This window comes from Gymnoscopelus braueri (assembly GCF_963280865.1).
Source record: "Gymnoscopelus braueri genome assembly, chromosome: 3".
In the NCBI taxonomy this organism is placed as follows: domain Eukaryota; kingdom Metazoa; phylum Chordata; class Actinopteri; order Myctophiformes; family Myctophidae; genus Gymnoscopelus; species Gymnoscopelus braueri.
Genome location: NC_137612.1, coordinates 17,334,622 through 17,359,006, shown reverse-complemented (window position 1 = coordinate 17,359,006; position 24,385 = coordinate 17,334,622). Strand labels below are relative to the sequence as shown.

At 46.2% G+C, this 24,385-nt stretch overlaps 1 protein-coding gene across 4 annotated transcripts in view; it reads right to left on the bottom strand.

The window, feature by feature from the left end:
- Positions 1-24,385, bottom strand: part of arhgap46a (Rho GTPase activating protein 46a) — a 40,209-nt gene that overhangs the window by 3,936 nt on the left and 11,888 nt on the right. Inside the window, exons 2-7 of one of the 4 annotated variants that reach the window (XM_080425245.1) lie at positions 20,249-20,761; positions 7,872-9,303; positions 4,537-5,206; positions 4,154-4,246; positions 1,334-1,407; positions 296-495 (exon numbers count right to left, since the gene is read on the bottom strand). In XM_080425245.1, the coding sequence (XP_080281371.1) occupies positions 296-495; positions 1,334-1,407; positions 4,154-4,246; positions 4,537-5,206; positions 7,872-9,303; positions 20,249-20,761 (2,982 nt within the window). Of the gene's footprint in view, positions 1-295; positions 496-1,333; positions 1,408-4,153; positions 4,247-4,536; positions 5,207-7,871; positions 9,304-10,435; positions 10,568-15,922; positions 16,030-20,248; positions 20,762-24,385 lie in introns of those variants that run through there. The other 3 variants (XM_080425246.1, XM_080425247.1, XM_080425248.1) reach the window with 3 other exon arrangements.

The window sequence follows — 24,385 nt, the reverse complement described above, 5'->3', positions numbered from 1 at the left end:
CATGTGCTTGTAAACCTCAGCTTAAGCAGCAACGTAAACCACATTATGAAGCATCAAATTAAACAGCGCTAGTCTCCGGAGTAAAGTGGGGGCCATGTTTGCTCTGCTGTCCATCCTGAATATTGCAAACAGGGCAGCCTACATTAAAGCCACCCAGGACCACCCACACCTACATACACACATAGGCTCTTAAACCGTATACATACTATGTGTCACCGTACACACACCCCCTAACTCAGACTCACACAAGTCGTGTCGTGGCACGTTAGTCGACAGGAGTTTTTGTTCGCCTCACCTGAAGATGCCCTCCGTCTGGGCTCCGCCCAGCGCCAGGACGTACTGAGAGAGCTGCACCTGCACCCAGGGCAGTTTTCTGTCTGGGAACAACTCGCTCTGCCGCTCCATCACCTCCTCCAGGGAGCTGCCGAACAGCGAGGGAGTCACGATGGCCCGTCTGCTGTGGTCTATCTCCTCCAAGGTGGGCTTACGGAGACCCTAAGGGCGGGCGAGGGAGGAGAGGGGAAGATTAGCACCTCTGTCTGCAGTGGTGTAAAGTAACTAAGTACATTTACTCAAGTACTGTACTTAAGTACAATTTTGAGGTACTTTTACTTTACCGGAGTATTTCCAATTGTCTATACTTTTACTTCAACTCCACTACATAAAATATTGTACTTTTACTCCACTACAATTATTTGAAAACTTTAGTTACTAGTTACTTTGTTTGCAGATATAGATATACTACATTATAAAACATACATTAACCACTTAAGCCCTATTTTATACCTAGGCTGTTTGAAAATAGCTGATCTACAAGCTAACAACGCGTCGCGATGCACTGTGAGCTTGTAGATCTGTTATTTTCAAACATTTTAGTACTTTTACTTTTAGTACTTTAAGTACATTTGGATACCAATATTTTTGTACTTTTACTCAAGTAAATTTTGAATTCCGGACTTTTAATAGAGTACTTCAACATTGCAGTATTGATACTTTTACTTAAGTAAAACATTTGAGTACTTTTTCCACCACTGTCTGTCTGTCGCGGGGGGGGGGGGGGGGACTATGATACTATGATACTAATCATAGTTGTGTCTATGGCTGCCTGAGATCTGTGATTATGTCTGGAAGGCAATATGACTGGGCCTATGTTTAGGTCTCACCTGTGACTGTGTCAGCTTACCTGTAATTATATGTCTGCCAATGACTGTGTGCAACATGAATAAGTTGCACAGTAGTATCTTTAAATGAGTTGACTGATTTGGCAATAAAAGCTACCTATTTGCTCTACTATACCATATTATATCATTACTGTATATTTCGTATGGCTCACCTTTTTTCCTCCAGTTATTGCAACTTTCTGTAGTTTCCGATAGCAGAACTTGGCATATGTGCTGATAGGCAGGCCTGTTAGGAGACAGGAAAGCCAACAATGAAACCCAACACCCGAAGAAACAGACACATTCCTGCCATTGATTCGTCAACATAACCCAAACCGGTCCATATGAGGACCTGACATTAAAGAACACATGAACTAGTGAATGGTTGCGTTTAACCCCTCCCAAGCAGTGGCAGGCAGTCAGTGGTAATTTGAGAGACAAAATGTGGATGGTGTGATTCTGACATATGGGGATTAGAACAGGCCCGTCGAAACTGTAAGGCTGGAGAAAGATTTACTCCAGTACAACAAAGGCTTTACAGGCAGGAGCCGTCCTACGCATCCTGTTCTCAGGTGATTCATCAGACATATAGGTCATCAGAGGGAATGAAGAACACAGTGCTGCCTTCTACTACCTGTCTTATGTACTTTACAGTGGGCTCAAATCTATTTCTGAAACGTGCCACATCAGAGGAATGACATTCTTTTTTTGGAGGTGGCACATGCTTCCCACACAACACAACACACAACACAACACAACACAACAGCAGCCTAGTCTGCCATCACCGGAGGATTAATCTTGAATTTCAAACACCTCAGTTTGTAAAAACAAAAAAGGTGAACAGGAAATCACAATTTACCGGTCACCATCTACACTCACAAAAGGAAATCATCCCCATTCCTCATTTCCGTGGAAACTCAAGTTTACACCAAACACCGGTTTCTCCACTTCCTCTGTACAGTCTGTTCAATTACACCCACGGGGTCCCAGAGTATTCTGTCTCAGGTACCTGAACCAGTGCCAGATGGAACGCCGCATGCTGGGGTGAAAAAAATGAAAAAAGAGGGGGGAAAAAACATCCTTTCCGGAATGTTCCCCTGTGCCAAAGCCCCCCAGATTTATAGCAAACAGGTGACTCATATGCATGTTCGCAACTATTGTTAGTCTGACCAAGTTCAACTATAATTACGTCTAATTAAAGAGGTCATACCAATCATTTGCCCATGATCTGGAAGATTTACTTTCCCAGGCGTCCCAACACAGAGGTTGTGTTCGTTTGCTGTGAAGAAAGCAAATGTGGTGAGCCCCATTCTTTCCCCTGCCGCAGTGACAATAGCACTGAACACTCATGGTGGTCTTTGTTTACATGTTGTATGATGGCTGTAGTACCATGAAAACAACGAGAAAGAAATGCAAGTCCAGGAGAGATCGGCTCTTTTTAAGAGTTTGAGTACAGGGAACACCTGTTTAACGATGAAACACAACGCCCAGGATGAGCTGATGACGTCTATCTCAACATGGTTATTGTTTTTGTCTCTGAGCCTAGACGATGACACTTGTGTTAAGTAAGTCCCATTGTTTACCGAGCACCCCCCAAAACACACACACACACACACACACACACACACACACACACACACCCTGAGCCCAAAGGAGTCGAGACTCGAAGCCCATTCCGATGTCAGGCCCGGGACCGACAACAGGCCTCCAGTTCCCACACACACGACTCCCACCCTTTCTACTCCCAGCTGCTCCATACTGTGGTCAGATGCACCGCACTGCATTCCAACTCTTCTATCCATCAGGCAGACAGCAGCTCTCATTATACTGTTTGCGTGGATGGCCTGCATGGACTTTTCTTTTTTGTTCTTCTGGCGGTTAGCCTTCATCGAGAGCAATAATAGCCCCCTTTCCCTGAAGACACGATTCTTCTCTCACTAAAGACATTTGGAGTTAGTCAGCGACTTGTGGAGGAGGCTCTCTTTTTGGAGCTGTTCTGCATGTATGACCTCGTCTGAGTCATCGATGGGACATTATGTGGGACCACCGTTTTGATGACAGCTACCAGATAGCTGGGTTCCTCGCTGGCGACATCACCAGAGCTGGTCATGTGGCCTGCCCTAATGAGAGCATGTGCCAGTGAGTAGGCTTCCTTTAAATGGGTGACTGCCATGCTATGTGGGAATGCTAAATGAGACCACTAGTATGAGTCACTGAGCAGTTCATTGTGTGTCTATAGAGCCACTCTGAATCTTTCAACCTACATATTTTTCTTCTTCTCAGGCCTTCCTTTCTTTCTGTGAAAACCATCCATTGTGTCTACAAGGGAAGCCAGTGCACAGCGTTTCATGTACGCACAGCCAGCACAACTTTCCATCCCACTCCTGAGTGTTCGCCCTACAGGGAGCGATATGTTTGATTTGTTATGATTTCTATCTCTTGCAGATCCAAGATAGCCTTTTTTCTTTTTGAGAGTAGAGAATAAATATTGTTTGTCTCTCATTCACTGCAGTTCCATTCCAACCACCTCGCCACCCTGTCAAACCCAAGGGACACACTGAATACCTAAAATGATGTATTTCTTTATTATTATTGATCAATTAAGTGGTTTTGCAAATTCCCTTTCAACAAGGTCATCTTGTCACCCCCATGGTACAAGTGGAGTAACACACAATTTCTCCCAGTTTCCCCCAAGTGCCCGACCAGCCAGTAGGAGACACTAGAGCTGCGACAAAGACAAACTCCCTCGCTGGCTTCCCACTCATGAACACAGCCAATGGATATCGGATATCTCCGGCTATCTCCTTCTACCAATCATCTGGATACATCTAAATTAATTGTGGGCTTGGACGGCCGTCAAAGGCGACAGGTGACAGTCGTCACAGGCTTTTTTTTAAATATCCGAATTGTTACCACCCACCTCTAACCCATACCAAGTTATCTGAGCCAGCAAACTGGGGGGGGGGGGGGGAGCAAAAGAACCAGTCATTTACCCTCTTCCTCCTCTGTATTCTGCTTTCGCTTCTTTCTGGACTTTGAGTTCTTCTTCAGCTTCAGCTCCTGCTGTTCCATTATGAACTGAGTCACTATAAAACAGAAAAGAGAGCAGACATTAATGAAAGTCCAACTGATAAGCACAAGGCCCAATTACATTCACCAGGCTCAACATAAACGATGAGTTCATTTGATGTTATGCTCATATTAAATAATAATATATTAGATTAGAATTCCACTAGCAAACAGGAAAACATTTGAGAAAATGGGGGAAATGAGTTTAAAAATAAAAGACTTCCATCAATCAACTCAAGTCACAGGTGGCGAAATGAGATGATGAGAAACACAGAGGGAGGGACGGAAAAAGAGAAAGGTGACCCACCCTGTTGCTCAGTCTGAGACTCACATTTCTTGTCGCTGGTGGGATCGGTGTGTCTCTGGATGTACCCCTCCAGGTAGCACCTGAACTTGGGTGACGGAGCGAAGAAGGCCAGGCTGACGGCCATGAGCTCCCAGCCGGCTGCCAGGCTCCTGGGGCTGGTGTTGCCCGTGGTCTGCCGGACCAGCTGGATGTACAGCTCGTCCCTCAGCCCCGGCATGTCCCAGCACTTGGTGACAATGAGCAGGGCGCAGTGGCGGCGGTCCAGCCGCGACGGCCGGTCCCCCATGTAGGCCTGCACCAGTTTAAACATCTCGCAAGCCTCCTTCCGAATGGCACGGTTGCTGGTAACCAGCATAGGCTTCTTGATGGAGCCGCGGTTCCATGATAGCATGTTGGCGATGGAGACCCGGCGGCGGAACAGGCCCTGCGTGTGCATGTTGAGGTGCTTGCTGGCCCAGTCCTCCATGCCCATGTCTGGCGGCGGGGGCTGCCGTAGGGTGGCATAGGAGAGCTGGTAGGCGGAGCCTCCTGCCCTGCCTCCATCTAAGGCGGCCGCCGCCTCGCGGGTTTCATGGGCGGCAGGCCGGTGTGGGCCCAGCGAGCTGGTCCGCCCGTCTACCATGCCTTTCTTCCTGCTCTCCAACTGAGCCTGCAGCTCTAGGGTGCCCACCTGCAGGATGAAGAGGGGGGAGGAGGAGGCAGGAGAGATGGACAAGAGAACAGGAGTTAGGCAAACAGTAGTTGAGGAGGAGGAAAATGAGGGAGGGAGGAAGAGGGGACAGTGCAGCAGAGGTATAAACTGTGTGAGTGCAGCTGCAGTATCTTTTGCGTGACGGCAGGAGCTGGGCTGCCTTTCTCCTACTCGGCTCCGCTCTGCAGTGCTAGGGCTCAGGGGGGCGATTGAGGCAGGATCGGAACATTCATTTCCTAAAACTGGAAAAGACTTGCGAAACGTTATCCCTCAACTGTCTGCAAGGACCCTGACCTCTGAGGGACATAGCACCCATGCCAGTTCCAACTCCTCCTCAACACTATACTGTGGTGAAGTCTCACACCAAGTCCTCTCTGTGATCCCTACTTTGGGGCTTTATGGCCATAAGGAACCCCTCACCGCCCCTTGCAGAGAAAAAGCCAGCGGTTCAGATACACTCTGCAAATAGCCAGGAACAACACACAACCTGAGCCAAATCAAAGCTCAAAATTCATAAAACACGACACGTTGGCGTATCTTTAGAATAAGACTATGACGTTATGCGGACTTTGTGAGTGCCAGACATGCTGGACTTTAGATTTAGGGTTTCTCTGTTAAATAGAGCAGATCACCGCGGCTTGGCATGGTTTCGGCAGCGGTTTCTATACGCTTGTATGGAGTTGATGGGTCTTAAATAGGTGGCAGGGGTCAAATCCAGAAGACCAAATGCAAGCAGGGGTATTTTTAACTAGGTACAGACTAGAGACATTAAACATACAAGTTATTTTCCTACTATTCTTTTCACTCTTTCCATTACTCTTTTATACTGATAGCTTACAGATGCACCAAAAAAAGAGTGATGACTTAGCTGTGTAATAAGTTAGCAACACCAAAATGGCAGTTCTCCAGAAGGCCCTAAAATGTCAAATATCCCCTCTGAGTTATATAGTAAATTGCTTTTTTGTCTTAAGTCTTTGAGTTTAAATTTTAAGCCTTCGAACGAAGGAAGGAATGAAGGAAGTGCTAAGCATTAAGACATGAAATGTATAGAATAACATTCCGCACAGTCATAGACGGAAAGCCATAATCTGTATGAGTGAATACATGTGTATGTGTTGTGTAAGCATTATGTGCGTGTGTCATGATGATAGAACAGCAGGTATGAAGAACATTCCAGGACAGGCTTAGAGGGGTCAGTCAGAGCTCTTTGGCCAGCGTCTAATATTGCTATAGTGGTGCCAATAACAAATAAATCTGGGTACCAACTCTCACTTCCCTTCCCTTCTCTCCATCAACTGCCAAACCTGGGCCATATGGCCCACAGCAGCCTTCCTTCCTGAACAGGGGAAGCCATGTCCTGAATCTCTCTGCCTAGGCATGGGCCCCTGACGCCCTGCCACAGAACTGGCATGTGGGTATAAGAAAACTGCTGCGTGGGGCAGATGGAGGACGGTAAGAGGGTGACAGGTGCTGCTGGGATTGTGGCCATTATACTCTGCGGTGCCCACTGTCTAATATCTTGGACCAGTTGTGCGTTGGAGATTGGAATGTAAGAGGCGTTACCCACAAAATGGCTTCTGTTCCATCTCTCACAGCCAGATAGGATCTTTTGCCCTTATTGTTTCCATCCCAGAGCGCTCTGCAGAATTAAACATTCCCTCTATGGTTTCACTGGAGTCCTGGAACTCATTTCTGACAGGCCAGACCATAATGTATGGAGGCATGGGTGTGATTTGGCTGAAGAGGCTTTAGAGATTAGGAGTAGCAGATCGTCGTGCGGTGCTCGGCTCCGACTACCAAATTCTGCTGTGCTGCTTATATAACTCTTTGGAGAACTCAAATACTTCCCCTAATTCAAATCATGTGCACCTGTCGTAACAACGTCTGATGACGAGATATTCACCATTGAATGGCTCCGTGTGTGTATGTCCATGAGCGTATGCACTGTTCTGCCAGGTCAAAAAAAATCTAATCAAATGTACTGTAAAAAATACTTTTAGGATCCAAATCTATGCTTTTCAAATCTAATCTGACCATTCTTCCATTTAAGGATCTCAGAGGAGGGGACAACAATACAAAAAGGCAAAGGGTAAAAAATTCCCAAATGCTTTTGTGGAGCAGAACTTGGCCTCATGTGACACACTGAAGCAGAATTCACAGCAAATGGGCTCCTGGACAGGCACCAACAAACTTAGTACTTCCAGACAAAATAAATAAAATTGAATCCAAGCAAACCCCCGTGAATAAACACAGCACAGAATATTGAAATCTTAACCAAGCAGGAAAATGCGATAATATTGGATTTATCAAAACGGATTACAATCTCTGTTGTCATTGTCGTCAATTAAATCCGTAACCTTTACGAATGAACATGGGTCTCTCGCACGTTGGGAAGGCAAGACATTAGTTTCATGCAATACCTCTTGCCAACCAGTAAGTGGTTCTACCTGGCCACAGGATCACCTCCAACCACTGCAGTTGTGGTAGTTATATTGCATTAACATACTCTACCATACAGATTGGTTAAGATAAAATTGTATGCGCTTAACAAAAGCTAAATATTTTTCAGCTTTAATAACATTTAATAACTTACATGAAGTGTGATAGGACAGAATGTATATAGTGCATATAGGCAGAAACACACCTGTGAGGATGGTCCTGGGGTCTCTGGTGAGGAGAGACTGGCCTGGCTAGTGATGCTCTTTTCCAGGGTGTCCACCTTCTCAAACGTCCTCTTCTGCCTCCCTTGGATCTCCAGGGGGCTCAGAGCCGGGTTGCAGTTGTTCCCTGTCCTGCTTAGCGACCGGGCACTGGCGTCACCTGTGACGTCCTCTCGCGATGAACACCTGCCCGTCGATCCTCCTCCCCCTCCGTACCACCTGAGCGAGTCGGCGGGGGAGCGAGTCCGAGGCACCAGCGCCCTCTCGCCCATTTCTGGCTCCAACCCTGGCGCCCTCACCTCCCGCATGGTGTTGGAGCGACTCACAACCTCCCGCATCTCTGCCATCAGCCGCTCATTAAGGGCACACAGCTCCCCGCTGCTACCCACGGACCCTGGCCTACCACCGGCTCCACTTCCAGCGCCCACACGCCTCCTGCTCTTCCTCCTCAAACTTGGCGAGGGCCCCGTGGAGTAACCGGAGTCCTGGTAGGTTGGTATGGCCTGTGGCGTGGAGGTGGGGAAGTCCTGCGAGGCCTGGCTGCTCTGCCTGCTGTGTCGTGCCTCCATGGCCCGTTGTACGGTGGCCTCCAGGGCTCGCCATGTCTGCTTCTTCTCTAGCGTACCTGGACCTGGGGTCCCTGGCTCCCTGTCCCTGGGCTGACCCCGGGCCTGTGCCTGAGGCTGGAGGTGTGGCTGATGTTGGGTCAGGAGAGAGTCTTGCCTCATGGTAGGGGAGGGTGTGCGTGTGCGTGTGGGGACAGGAGAACCGGACAGGTGCCCCTGTTTGGGGTCCACGTTGACCATGTGCTTGATACACTCCAGGCCTGCTGGGCTGTAGTCAGAGGCAGAAGGGTTCCTCTTGTGTCTGGAGCCTGAGTGTGAAGAACCAGGGTGCTGGAGGAGACGAGGCTTCTGGAGGCTGTGGGTGGGGGTCAGGCGTGACAAAGAGAGTCCGTTGTGAAGGTGAGCCCCCTCGACCTCCATGTCCATTGGGGGCTCATCGTATATGGGGCACTCTGTCACCGGATCATCGTAGAGTGGTCCCGTGCAGCCGTACAGCGGAGTGACAGGGCGAGGCGTGCTGGTCTGGGACCTGTGAAGCAGTGGACTCGGGTGGCAGCTCTCAGAGGGCACCAGGCAGAAGCTGCCATTGCTAGCCTTTCTCAGGTGGTGTGCCTGACGTGAATCGGCAGCTGTTTTTCCAGACGGGGCAGTCTTATATCCCTGGGTGGAGCCGAGGTGTCCCACAGAGGGCTTGGCAGGGTGGAGAGTGAAGGTGTTGGATTTGCTGTGAGCACTGTGGTGAAGATGTTGTTGCACGGTGGGGATAGGCTGGCTCCGGCTCATACTGTTCACCTTCACTAACATGGCCGCCTTAGTGCCTGGTGGGGGCTGCCATCTTTGAGCCGAATCTCTGAAGGGGAGAAAAACAAGATGCATGAGCTGATGAGTATCAGTGTAATAAAAACAATATAATTATAACAGTGGTAAAACATAAAACATTCAACAATTAAGTGTTTATCATAATACAATTCCATACACTGGTTTTCAGACACTCCTATATTCCATCCATTTTAGAATCGGCTACTTGAGGCACAGAGGGCTAGAATCCAGAAATTCTTCTCTAAACATTTCGTTGACCTTCAAAAGCCTGCACTCCATTTTTAGTCTGGAGGGCCATAACATTGCAGTTAAACCCGTGAGACAATAACTCCAGTGTGTTGTGCTAACCAAGCTCCCTTAAGCGAAGGGCTACACACAGAACTGAAACCAATCAAGAATCCCTGCAACTGCCTGTGATCGGATGGTGTGGAGAATGTGTCCCATATAATGCTGCTTGCCAGCATTCTTAATATACCTCTGCTCTTTCTAGTGTAGACCCAAGAAAATAACATGGCCTCAAGCTTTCTTGACGGTTGACGAACATTTGGAGATGAAGATCAGCAGATGTTGATTTGAGCACTTAAGAGTTACAGTGTTTTACAGTCTCAATCTTCACAAGAGCATAGAGCTTAATACCTCCCCTTCCAGCTGCAGATCCACTGGCACAATGCTAATCCTGACAGCAGCAGAAAATATCTGTCATTAATCTGGTCACACCACTACGCTCTGTTGCACTCCACTCCACTCAGCCTCATAATCATCCCCTGAAATCAAGACTTTCCAGTCCTCCATTGATCAAACACGTCCTCTCGAACTGAGAAGTATAGGAAGCACGCACGCACGCGCGCGCGCACACACACACACACACACACACACACACACACACACACACACACACACACACACACACACACACACACACACACACACACACACACACACACACACACACACACACACACACACACACACACACACACACACACACACACACACACACACACACACACACACACACACCACACAAAGCTACAACTGACTATGACTGACATACGTGGTGTACCCAAGGTCAAGCGGATACATCTTCTCTTTAACGATCAACGGTCAAACCATACTTTATGAGCGCAGATAAACAAGTGCAGAGCCAAGGCCGAGGGACTTACCTTCCTCTTCTACACCTTCCCTTTACTTAACTTTCAGCACAATCAGCAGGGTAATTAAACCAGATCAACGCTGATCACCTTCTGTCCTCGGTACATCCAAACATAAACACAGATCTACTATGCAGAGGCTCAAACTAAACCGTTCAAAAGCTTCCCTTCCCTCTAAGCTCCATAACTTTGTGGAAAAGTGGACTGTAGGGCAGGGAAAGAAGGAAAGAGGAAAAGGAGGCGGAGTGCCCCCCCCCCCCCCCCCCCTCCCCCGCGAATGTCCCTGCATCTCTCTGGAACAATACTGCAATAATTCCCCCGGGGTCCCGACAACCAACGCAAACTTCCTCTTACTCCCCAAAGCTACTGCGTGACATTCTCTCGCTCCTTCACACTGGCACTGCCCCCCTTTTTCTCCTTTATAAGTGAGTCACGCCACCTCGGTGGTTTGAATGTAAACAGCCACTCTTGTCTTCAAACGGCCCTACAGATATGGCATCCATTCCAGGCACGGCCTATAAACAGCTGGGCCTCAGCCACCTGGCACAGGCCCAAGACAGACTGCCTCAACCGCTGTCGACGCTGGGAAATGCTCCAAATCGTCGCCTTTTCCCTCAGACGCAGTGACAAAATACCCTAATCAAACCAGTTTACTGTCCGGCACGCACGCCACACACAATACATGCGTGTGAAGAAGAGGTGCTGGATTCACTGCTATTGTTTAGTAACTACTAAGGGGGGAGGGGGTTGGGGGAGTGTATGCATGGGTGTGGGTAAGTGTCGGTGACTGTATGTATGGGTAGGTGCCGGTGGGACTGTGTGTGTGTGTGTGTGTGTGTGTGTGTGTGTGTGTGTGTGTGTGTGTGTGTGTGTGTGTGTGTGTGTGTGTGTGTGTGTGTGTGTGTGTGTGTGTGTGTGTGTGTGTGTGTGTGTGTGTGTGGGGATTGACAGGGGACAGCTGTAAACGAGTGACCACTCTTTGTGCTCTTTGAAACGCTGAGATTTTTCTCACTTACATCTTGTCGTGAGCAGGGGGGGGGGGGGGGTGATGTCACCTCGACACCAACTGCAGACAAACACCACAAAACAATTCTAGGCTCACTGCAGCCCACTGTTTAGCATTGGACTGTTATGGCAGGAAACAGTTTGCAACCCAACATCAAGGCTTCTCTGGTAATTAAGCGGCAGAGGAACACAGGAGAGGACCACACAAACGCACACCGCAATAGTCACATACCGCTTCCATTATGCATGAGCAAATAAAAGCCTTCCGCTCATGAAAATCTGATTTAATTCAACAGCCAGACAAAAAAAATAAACAAAAAAACACACCAACATTTGAGAACGGTGAGTGTCGTTGCGTGAGTTGTCTACTTTAACAAGGAGTGACCCTGAAAGAGTACTGACCACTACTTCCTGTCCAAAGAGGCCCCAGTGGGGGAGGGGGGGTGAGAGAGGGCTTCCCTATACAGCACAAACAGGAAATGCCGCATGTAATGTTCACGTACTGCATGATGGCCGGAAGCAAGGACTAATCCATGCTTATAGAGCTTATATCAAGCTTATATATCAAGCCTCATAAAAACTCTTGGCTTCATAGATGAGAAAATTCTACTTTCTTAGGCCGCTAATCTATTTTTGTAAGTGAAACGGTGAGAACAGCACAGAGTCTACATACAGTGTTGTCTATTCAGGACACAACGGGAGAAATGAGACACTATATACATATAAACTGGTCATGTGATCTATATGTATGTCAGTGGTTCTCAAAGTGGGGTCCGGGGACCTTCGGGGGTCCTTGAGGGGATTCTAGGGGGTCCCCAGCTAAAAAGAAATAGTTTGATCTCCTTTCCCCCCTGCCCCCCCCCCTCTTCTTCTTCCCTTTCTTTTTTTATCTATGGAAATAACGATAAGATGGGAACTATGCACGAAAAAAAATTCACCCACTTTTTTTACTTCTGTAAACCTGTGATGTGACAATAAAGCTGATTCTGATTCTGAAATGGTAACTGAGAGAGGTTCACTGAAAGTTATAAGGGTCCTTGAAATGAAAAAGTTTGAGAATCATTACTGTACGTCCTCTTCATATTCATGCTAAATGACATCAGGACTGTTATTATGGCCAAAAACAAACAAAGGAAACCCTATCCTGTGGATCGGGCTGAAATGGAACTCATTCAGGGGCCTGAGAAGCACTCTGCTGAGTCCAGCTCCAAGCATTGAGAGATAGGGATTTCATTGGGCTTTGTCTCTGTTGTTTGTCATTGTCCCAGCCAGGCTGGGACAGGACTCGTGTGTTGTTCAACCCCTCCGGCATCGACACATTATGGTGTGTGTCAGCAGCGAGCGAGCAGACGCGATGAGATGATTATCACGATCACATGGGGGACGGTGGCCAACTCCAACAGTAAAGGCTGTACACTGTCTTGGGTCTCACACTGCAAAGCTCCTAATCCCATTACACTGCTAGAACAACGCTCACATATTACCAAACCCCGGGTCAACCAAACAAAAGTATGATTACAAACCCCAACCAAAAGCGGGAGAGACAAAGAGAGACAAAGACAGCACAAATGGTGAGAAAATGAGGACGAAAAGACCAATGAGGACGAGAGAAAGAGAGAAGAACAGAGCTAGTGAGACAGAGAGAGGATGAGAATGTGTGTAAATGAGAAGAAGGGGGGATTAGTCGTGGGAGAGTGCGGAGAGGGAATGAGCGGGAAGGCTGGCATTCCTCAGGGCTCGTTCAGAGGCCTCTAGGGCGTTTTGTGTGTGCGTGTGTGTGTTTGTGTGTGTGGAGCCTCACACAATGCATTGCTGTGCCATCGTCACGGAGACGGCTCTCTAAACAGCAGCAATGGGGTTGAGGGTCGGGGGGAGTGAGGGGAGCATAAAAACAGAGGGAAGGAGAGAGAGAGGAACCATCCTCCACAATCAAATCAGGGGCACTCAGGCGAAGAGGTCGTCTCTTATGTAACCCACAGTTGTGCTGACACACCACCATGTTTGCTCTGTCCAATCATGAAGAAAGTTGTTTAACAAGGGTGTGTTGCTTGATGTTGTGCTAGCATGCCTACCTGTCAGGCATTTATCTTCTGTTTGCAAAAGGAGGCATAATACGCTGTCATCTTCTCACAGGGTTTATGAAAAGGCATAATTACCATGAACTAAAGACAAACAAGCGACCCCACATTTTTCAGGATTTCTCGCATGTTTACAAAGTGATCATCTCCAGATCAGCTATTCACCCATGTCCACACACACACACACGCACACGCACACACACACACACACACACACACACACACACACACACACACACACACACACACACACACACACACACACACACACACACACACACACACATTCCTAAGAAACCTAGGGAGATAGCTACTGAGACTTGCAGGACCAAAGGGAAATGGAAGATAAAATGAAGTTAGTGTCCTTTGGAGCCCAACTGGGTAATTCGATTGGCCCATGAGGCAGCAAATCAACTTAACGGTCAGCAAACTTCCATTAGTCTCAGCAGCTTGGGTGTCTCACGCCCATGGCCAACGGCCCGGATACCTCCGACACTGTTCTGAATATCGCTGTGGTCAGGCAGTCTCAATAACCATAACTATAAATATATGCAACTATGGGGGCTATGCTACTAGCAGATGTGGTGTCATTTCCCTTAGCAACAAAACCCTGTGTGTTAATCTAACTTCAATTAATACTCAGGATTTTCCAGTGTTTCTTTCCTTCCTGGACTAACCATTGTTGGAAAAGTCATCATCTGAGTCATTTGGGCAGAAATAATATGGATTTGCAGGTTCTTAAATATACCGCCTCCTCCCTCTGGGAATAACTTGCTCTGAAAAACAGGGGGGTTATTAATATCATCATCATCTGCAGGATGGGGAGAAGAGGAAATGAGGTCACACGGCTCTGGCTCTGGCTTCACAATCACCACAGAGTGAGGACCAATGGGATGCGTAGAAGGAAGGAAGCTGAGAAGACAAAGGAGGATTTTCTACAGACATTGCTATAGCCGTAGCCGCTTCAGCAGTGTTCAAAATTCAATTTAACTTGCTGAACAAACCGCCGTGCAAAAAAAAAAAACCACCAAGGTGCAACTTGAAAGGCTGAGGTTTCAACGACACCGATAGGCTCCTTATAATGCCTGTAACTTAAAGACACCTCGAAGGTTGAGAGAGCCAGCTGTCCTGAACAGCTGAACCATCGTGCCTCCCTCCGCTGAGCCAAGATGTCTACCAGCTGTACATATCTGTGGCACCCGCAGACCCACCCTGCCTGGAGCACTGGGCCCGGGCCAGAAGGTGACCACAGGGGAACCCTGGTTGTCGTTACTGAGGGGGGCCAGAGAGTGAAAGTGAAGGAAAGAGATACACCTCTGAAATATGAACATGTGTGTCTGCATCTGTCTGACTGTGTGTGTGAAAGCAGATCAGTGTTAGAAAGCTTAAAGTGTCCCCAAAAGAAAGAGATAATGATAGCTGCTCTGTGGCACGCTGCAAAATCATGAGTTTCAATCGGCTCTATGCACAGCAACCATATTGGAAAGAAATTGGGCCTCTTCCTTACTTCCTTCACAGGTCTTACCATTAATGAAGACTCTGTTCCATTTAGTCTAGTTTGGTTCTCAAAAATTTTAATTTCAAGGACCCCCATAACTCTGAGAGCGTACAAATGGAACAATTTGTATAGTATAGACCAGTGGTTCCCAAGCTTTTCAGTTCAAGACCCAAAAGAGAAACGAGATGTTTGCCCGGGACCCATAGTGAAAATAGCAGATCTACAAGCTCGATGGAAATTATTTGATTTTTAAGTTTTATTTAAGAATTACTTTTGAAAAATATTAGAATTGATGAAAAGTTGTGATTTCTTTGTTTAAACTTTTTTTAATCTTTTGAAATAATATTTTTTTTTTTTTAAATGTAGGAAATGAAAAAAGGGGACATTTACTAGCGACCCATACAAATTGGTATGCAACTTAAACATGGAAACCAGTGGTATACTCTATACTAGGCCCCCTCATTTTGTTCCTCTACACCAAAACGCGCCAACAATAGCCCAAGCTATTTTCACCAAATATTCACCCCACAATAGGGACGCGAGGGTTCAAGTCGTTAAGGAAGAAGGAGTTTTTAAGACAAAGAGAAAGCCAAGCTTAAAACACTATCAAAATAAAAGAAAAGAGGTTTTGGATGCACTCCTCTAGTTAAGACACATAAAAACCATAGCTCTGTAATCAAGGTCTACACAGCGCTATAAACTCACCATTTACAACAGAGAAAGTGAAAAGTTGACATACGTAGCTATAAGAAATGGGGACGATGTCACTCACTGGACCAAAGAACTGAGGTAATGTAACTACATCCCAAATTTAAAAGAGTCACTTTTTTTTCATTGTAAAGGAGAAAAACACCCCCGCCTATATCATTAAGGGCAGACTTAAAAAACACCATCTGGAGAGACGAGAAATGAGCTTACCATGCTTGGAGCACGGAGATAAAACAAGCCATAGTATTTCCAGTGTGTGTAAAATGTCGCTGCTGCGTCCTGACGAGTGGTAGAAGATGAAAGTGTGAGAGCCTTGTTGCTCGCCCTATAAACATGTCATTGTATGACTCATTGAAAATCTCAAAACTCTGTTTACCCATATGAGACTCCTCATCATTTCCTAAATCAATTCCTAAATCTCCTGGATGACTCACAGACAGACAGTCACACATTGAGGAACCCTCAACATGTTTTTGTTTACGTCTTATTTGGGAGGGATGGACTTCTTTTAACTCTCCAGACTAAATAAATACTTAGTTAAAGGGACTACAACATGAATTAAAAAAATTATAATAATATTTAATATCATATTGTTTATGTCCCTCAAACGTTTTTCAAAAGGTTTGAGCCTAAATCAAGCCTTAGATATACTCATTCCAACTAACTTCTCTCTGGCTTATAAAGCACTTTCACCTGCAACACCACATTGTCCTGTTTGGCACGGGGCGCTATTGAGCCAGTTTGTATGCATGTTATCTCCTGGTTCTGTGTGGAAAAAGTAAAAAAAAAAATTAGTTTTTTGGTTGGAACTGAAAAACGGGAGGGATTGTACCCTGACGTCACGTCACGTCAGGGACCAAATCAGTTTGGCCTGTTTTGAGACCAATTTACAGAAAACCCCAGATTTGCTGTGAAAGCCTGAGTGTTCAAACTGGGGTATTTTTGGGGATAGAAGAGAGGTAGGGGAGACCAAAAACACACAAAAAATAAGAAAAAGTAAAAATTCATGGTGTAGTCCCTTTAAACAGAAATCCTAAGGTGAAAGGGACACTTGTTACCCCAGAGCAAATTATGAATTATGAATTATGATTCTACTTCCTTGTATGTACAAAAACGAAGCCGTAACTGAATGGCTATGTGTAGAGAGGCTGTCTTGCAAACAGAAGGCCACCGGTTCGCCACCCGGCAAGACAATTTCCCGCTCGGGATGATACAATACCCCTTTTCTTCCATAGCCCAAACTGTGACAACTGTCACAGCTGCCTTTTAAAACCTTTGTAACTCAAAACTACATGTTAAAAAGGTCTTCACTTTCCATTCAAATCACCTCACAAATAAGTAATGAAATATCAAAGAGGGAAGTTTTACATTAGGCAATGAAATATCAGTGTCGGCAAAAGGTTAAATAGCAATCTCTCAATTGGAGTCTGTACATGTTAAAAAGCTAGCTAACGATCCGGAACAACGAGTTCTAAGTGTTTGATGTCATGTCAGCCTGACTGCCTCGGACTGAATGCAGTCAGTCTTCAGAGCAGCGCTGTATGATTACAGGCTTAAATAAGAGGGCACATACTAGTCATTTGGTGTTCACTATTCAGCATAACTAGACTTCCTGCTGGAGAAAGCTCCCAGTTGACCCTGGGGACAAACAGGCTTAACTAAAGGGGCTTTTCTTCCTTCTAGTGGCCCATTATGACCCTTCGACCAACCCACAGGACAATAGAGGGCTGTGACCCTCACGTGAACCACTCTTTGGACGGGTGACTTCTGGGTTGCTGGGTACACTGCACTGTCATGAGCTCTCCGCAGGCAGTAAAACATCCACTCAAACACAAACTATCTGCTCTAATTTCAAAGTAGTTTGGAAGGCAGCCCACACACAGTGGGCAATGGGCGCGCGCATGCATGTGGTTCACACTCACACACATGCCGCAGGTTATCTATGGTGAAATATCATGCAGATGTTACATGGAAGATGACCCATGTAGTACTGCCACGCACGCACGCACACACACACTGACACACACACACACACACACACACACACACACACACACACACACACACACACACACACACACACACACACACACACAAGGTGAAATATAGTACAGATGTTACTAACTGGATGATCAGTTCCACCTTTCAGCACCACATCATGCAAACAGATCAGTGCGCCTCTGTTCCCTCTACCCACAGCCACATGTGACACAGTTGTTTACCTCTGGAGAACAAGGTATTTTCCTGATGAGCGCCACAGGCTCAAAATACCCAGAAATCCCCAGGACATGTGATAAGACTTGGCCAATGAGTAACAGCTTTGGACGGACACGCACACACACACACACACACACACACACACACACACACACACACACACACACACACACACACACACACACACACACACACACACACACACACACACACACACACACACACACACACACACACACACACACACACACACACACACACACAGTACACGCCCTGCTTTTACACACGTTAAGACAGATACGAACCTTTGCAGATACAAAGAGCGAGAACAGAAGGGAAGATGACTCATCCAACCAGTGCATACAGTAAGATAACACAGATGGTCTGTAGTTGGAAACTTTGGAAACTTGTCCACCTATTATGACCACTCCTCTGATTTATTTATAGGGTGAAAACAAAAGAAGGGAACTAGCAATGGAACAAATGGGACGGTCCCATTTACACAATGACCCCCTGCTGTTTTGTGTGTGTGTTTAAAAATAAAATAAAAACAGAAACTAACTATGCTCCCATTTCTGTTAAAATTCCTAAGGTAAAATGTAAGGAAAGTATGGGAATAAATGATCTTGCCAGACATTGTTTAAAATTACGTAGACATAAAAATAGAGGAAATCAAAGAGGTATCTGAAAAATAGAAACACCATAGAAATAGAGAAACTTAAAAAGAGAAATGTATGTGACTGAAAAAAACTATGACCAAAAACAAGCACTAAAACGCCTCCAGTAAATCTAAGAGGACAATAAATAGCCTTCTGGAAGACTCACAACACTTTAGTTCTGGGTGGGTCCATACAATTAATTAGACGATGTCGGAACCTTTTGGTACCCTCCCTAACCATCTTTCACCCTTATTCTCATAGCCACTGACTCCTGTCATTATCAATAAGCCTGTTGGCTAGCTAATGAAGTGCATATCTCCTCGCCGTTTCTGCCTGACCCCAAACATGAGACCACTGAGTTTGTTTTCATCCATTCTGAGCTGTCACATTCCAGCTTCTCTCCGCCTTGCGTGATGGTTTCTAATTACTTGCTAAAGAGGATGGCCGGTGAAAATGTGCACGGCCATATGGCTGAGTGCGGTATCGAGCTACTGAGCGCTCAATCCTCCTCAAGCCCTGATCTCAGGAACACTGCAGGCCATTGTGTTTTTTGGTAGAAGAGAGAAGGAGAAGCTTTTGGAAAGGTTGAGTCATTGGGGATGAACAGAACAGAGTTTAGGACTCCCACACCCTGGGGGTTAAAGCACAGAAGTCTCCAGAAGTGGTCTTGAACAGCCTGGGCTGAACAGTTAGTTTCCCCCCATTTACCTTCATGTAATCCCAGGAGGCTGGGGGCTGGGTCAAAGGTGAGATCTGAAAAAAATCTGATCAGCAAGGAACCAAGAGGAACCGTATAAACCAACAGAACAGCAGGGCTGGCAGTTCTGCATGTTATTAACCACAAACAGCGACACTCGCTCACATGTCTCTCATGTGTTCTGCTTTATGTACACAACACGGTGCAGTTCTTTCAAAACCCTGAGTTGAGAGAGGTCATGCAGCCGACCGTGTTCCAGGTCCACGGTGGTTGAAGCTAGTCATTGAGTAGAGGTGGTCGTACAGTCTCTAATGGCCAGCGGTCTTCGAGGGTTGTTTTAGGAAAATGAAATGAGTCTAAGTGCACAGAGTGGAATGAAGACGAGAATAAGGACACTAAAGACAGCTCCGGTGGCCTTGGGCCAGGGGAAATAGAAGTGGCATGCCTGGAATCTGACTGGGAGGGAGATATGGTGGTTTAGACTAGTCCACAGCGCTGAGCACATGATGGGGTCTCTTGAATGACTTACTGTTAGGGGCTCCGCTCCACCACGCAACACTCGCAAGGGGGGGGAAATGTTATGCCCTACAGTATGACTGCAAGCCTGCGTTCCCATTTGGTAGCGATTTGCTGAAATTGGTGTGCACGGTTCACAGACCATGCTATGGAAACACAGGGCATATGGATCGCTCAGATAAGTGAGAATGAAAATACAAAAGGCGGTCTGGAGATCAGCCTGACTGGTCAAAAGTCAAAATAATCCAGCAAGTTCTCATAGCCCCAAGCATTTGAAAGTCATTACAAGTCACTGTGCCACATGCATGTGATCGCTATCACCTTCCAACCCCCTATTTCCCCATGTAATAAGATCCCTTAATAATTATGCTCAATTCCCCTTTTCAGCTATACAGTAGAGTAGAGGAAACCATGGCCTGTTTGTAACATCTAGGGTCTCAGACGTACCTCTGTGAGTCTTTGCTGCTCTCTGTGCTGCGCTCAGAGCTGCTGCCATCTCCCTGCGACCTGCTGTCTGCCACAGCCAGCTCCAGCTCAGTGTCACCCGTCTCTTTCTCACTGGTCTCCTGGGCTCTGGGGCTGGTCGCCTCTCGCTCTGGTTCGGCCAGCGGGGTTTGGCGACCCTGGCTTCCCACGCTGCCTATGCTCCCCGTGGTGCTGTGCTGCTGCCTGTCGGAGTCCCCCGCAGCCCGCTTGGCTTCGCTGCAGCGTTTCATGGCCTGTAGTTGGGACAGGGGCACTATATCTCCACCCTGGGGCCGGTGCCAAACGGTCCGGCGGCCGGATGAGTTGTAGTAGTAGAAGCGGCCACTTTGGGGGTCAAAGAGCTCCCACCACTGGTTGCCGTCGGCCTGGCGGACAGGGGCACCCAGCGGGGGTTCCCAGCCGCACTCGCCAGTGGCCAGGTTCACGTACATGCGCTCCCGAGAGCGGGGCTCCAGGATCTCCACCCAATCAGAGCTGAATGAGAAGGAAAGAAACGATTTTGTTGTTATGACAAGACTAGCTAAAAGAAATTAGACAAAGACACTGACAAAAACAATCACAACAGGGTGGCGTTATGCTCAACTGGTCATCGGGAAGACAAGCTGTAAACAGCTCACGCTGTTCAGCAGACTGAGGAGCATGGAAATGCCTCGCTGTCCATATGGACGGAGTGTAAATGTTTGTGTCCCTCTACATGCATTGTGTGCGTGTCTGGATCGGCCGTGATGATGTCATCCCTTTGGCTGACAGCAGAGCAGCAGAGCAGCAGGAGCAGCGCTATGTGAGTGCTCCCTGACCAAGGAGACAGGTGGACACACTCAGCAAGAAGCCAGGAGCAGTGCCAGAGCAGGGGCCCAGATCAGAGGGGCCTGAAGAGAAGCCATCCGTTTGTGGTTCTACTAACTAAACCAGCATACAGCCATTGGCACTTTAAACAGTGGATAACCAAAACTAACGCACAACACATATGAGACATTTTTTTTTATATAAATATGTAAATACATTTATATGAGAGGGTTTTTTTGATGTAAAAAAAACAACAATGACATGCAAGAACAGCAAAATCATTGTATAAATGTTTTTCCGAAATTACTACAACAAATTTTTTTTGGACAATGTATTTATTATTAAATATTTATTTGTAAAAAAAAGTCCCGACCAAAGCAATAATAATAATGTGAAAAGTTATGTAAGTCCATGTAAAAAGGTATTTGTAGTAGATCAGCCATTTTATGGTGTAAGTCGGTACTTTTTGAAGTTGATTCTCTAACTTTAGCATAGCAAAGTGAACCGAATTCACTTCCTAGTATTCCTATAGCTGTAGCAGTTTTAAAAAGCTGTAGCATTGTTTTAAAACAATGAACATGAATTAAGTACCTCTGTGCAACCTATACATGTGTGAGAGGGCAAGAGATGTGTTTGTGTCCACACAATTGGACTGCTTGGTGACACAGATTCTGATTGGACGGCTTTGTAATGGTGATTGATCAGACAGCTAATAGCATCAGGTATGTGAGGAATAACAGGTCAATAACAGTGATTCTCATTTGAGGGGTTTGTAAGGGCAATTCAACCAATGAACAGGTCATACAAGAAAGAGTCTGAAGCACAGTTAGACCATTTACTGAATTCTGGTTTTCAGTTTTTAACCACTTGAACCCCAACATCCATATTCTTTGGGGAACATTCGCCAAAAATAGCAGATCTATAAGCGCACGTCGTGCGACGTTGCCCTAATCTCAGTCTAGGGCGTTTAAATGGTTAAATGAATAGATTGCAAATGAATGATACCGTCCCAAATTCTGTGTCTTGTGCTGTACCAACAACAATAGAGTCAAAGTAAAGCGTGACAAAGCAGCTTGTGCTGGAGTTGGAGATGTTGCATGCTGATGTATATCCAGGTCATGCTATCCTTTAGAGGGCTCCATGATGTCTCCTTGATCTAGTTCCCTAATGCAGAACGGCCTAACTGTGCCAACCAATGCATGTGGGAGAACAATTTAGAACAGTCGGAGAGAGGCCTTTCACTGTGCTAAGCACCATGTAAGTTACAGCAGGCATAGAGGGAGGACAGCAAACAGGACACAGAGATAGAGGCAGAGTGAAAATGTTCAGTGTGGACTTTAAGTATCCAATATATCACAACACTCCCTTTCTCTCTGCCTGTAATGACCACTTGTGGGTCTGGCGTTGTAAGGACTTTTAATTTTTGCCGTCATCCATCCAACTCTGGCCCTAGTATCTTTGAGAGAACAAGGTTAAAGGCAAAGATTAGCGTTAAAGTATTATGCCTTGGAATCTGGTTATTTCCCCAGCTTACTCATTACAGAGAAGCTTCCTCTCTCCAACCAGTATGGGACACAAGCCCACTGTCCAAGCAACCCGCGGTGATGAGAGCAGGGCGTGATGCCCAGCGTGGGCAACTGTACCCACATAGTCCACCAAATACCCACAATCGTGTCTTGTGTGCTCGCCAAGTCAACCTTTCGCCTTGCCCTCCAGACCCAGGAATAGAACCAGCATTGCAGCACAGTGCCAGCCGGGTCTGCCAGGGTTAGCATGTTTGTGTTTTGGGTACAAAACCTGCTTGGAACAATCTGTGATCTGTGATACTTTGAGTGGCACTTTACTGGGCAAGACTATCAGGGTGGAAGAGGACAAAGCCTCATCTCTGCAGCCAGCATTAGGACCAGACTCTCTCCTTTATCCTTCAACAGCCAGGTAAATACTGAAAGCACACGGGAAGGAGGGGAAACTGGAGCCCACTGACACACCCCCTGTGTGTTAGTGGTCTAATGCTGGGAGGCCATCTGGCCTTGTCACTCACACCAGTCATATACAGACATGGATAGAGCTCTGCCACGGCCCTTAGGAGCCATGCAGTCCACATGACTCTGTGGTTTTAATGTCACATTCTTTAAGAAGAAATAATCAGCAGAGAACTTTATACTAGCTCTAGTTTTTACCAGCTTGTGGAGCTGGTCTATATTCAGTCGCTGCGCTAGTAGTGATTTTTTCGTGACTTTTTCATGACTTTCTCCTCAAGGGCAAGAACACTTTGGGTTGTGTAGTTACCTTGCCATGATGTAACTCCAAAGGTGGGCAAAAAAAATATGCTCCTCATTGACATACATTGCACGGTGAAGAGGCTCAGGAGGAGCTCTTTTAGCCCATAAATGAACGCAAACAAAGATTCTGACTATATAGAACATCACCAAACCCAGTATGGTTTGTTTACTTAAAAAATGTCAACTTCCTATTGAAGAAACCCCGGACTGGATCCGCAGATCTGGGTGTTCAAATAGTAAAATCAACAGGAAGTTGAAGACTGAAAGAGAGCCCCAGAGCGGTTTCGCCCTACAATGTAAGTCAATGAGGAGCATATTTTTAATGAACAATTTCTAATCAATGGAGCAACTATCTTTTATTTCTCGCCCACCCTTGGAGTTACATCATGGCAAGGTAACTACACAACCCAAACCTCTATCAAAGTGTTCTAGCCAATGAGAAGTCTGCAATACTCTGAACGGGCTTAAGACCTCCGGTCAAATAATTCAGCACGACACTCACTAATTTACCGTCGCTAACTTACAGAAGACACAGACACACGCTACTCTTTACCCTCCGCCAAACACCTTCAATATGTTTTTCAAGCAAACTAAAGCAAGGGAAAAGAACTAAAGAATTGTGGACAAAGGGACGACATTCATGCACTCTCACAGGCACAAACAATCCAACATCTAACTGTAAACATAAACAAAAATAAATAACTTACAACTACTAGGCTTCTAATAAAAACTACAGTATTCAATAACATATTCAACTCCTTTGAACACAGTTTCAGAGACATAGCTAATTTAATTCTTGTTAATCTATTAATTCTTATCTAATTATAATCCTGACCTGAGTGCCTCATTGCGGCTGCAGAGTTTCTAATGATCTAATTTAACAATTTGGTTCTTGCGCTGGACCTTTTAAGTCAACTTTAGATGTAAGATGCAAGAGTCAAGACAGTACTTTTCAAGGGTTTTAGCTTGGCACAAGCTGGTATAATATGACTGTGTCATTCTTGTTTTCCATAAAGGCAACAGGTGATAC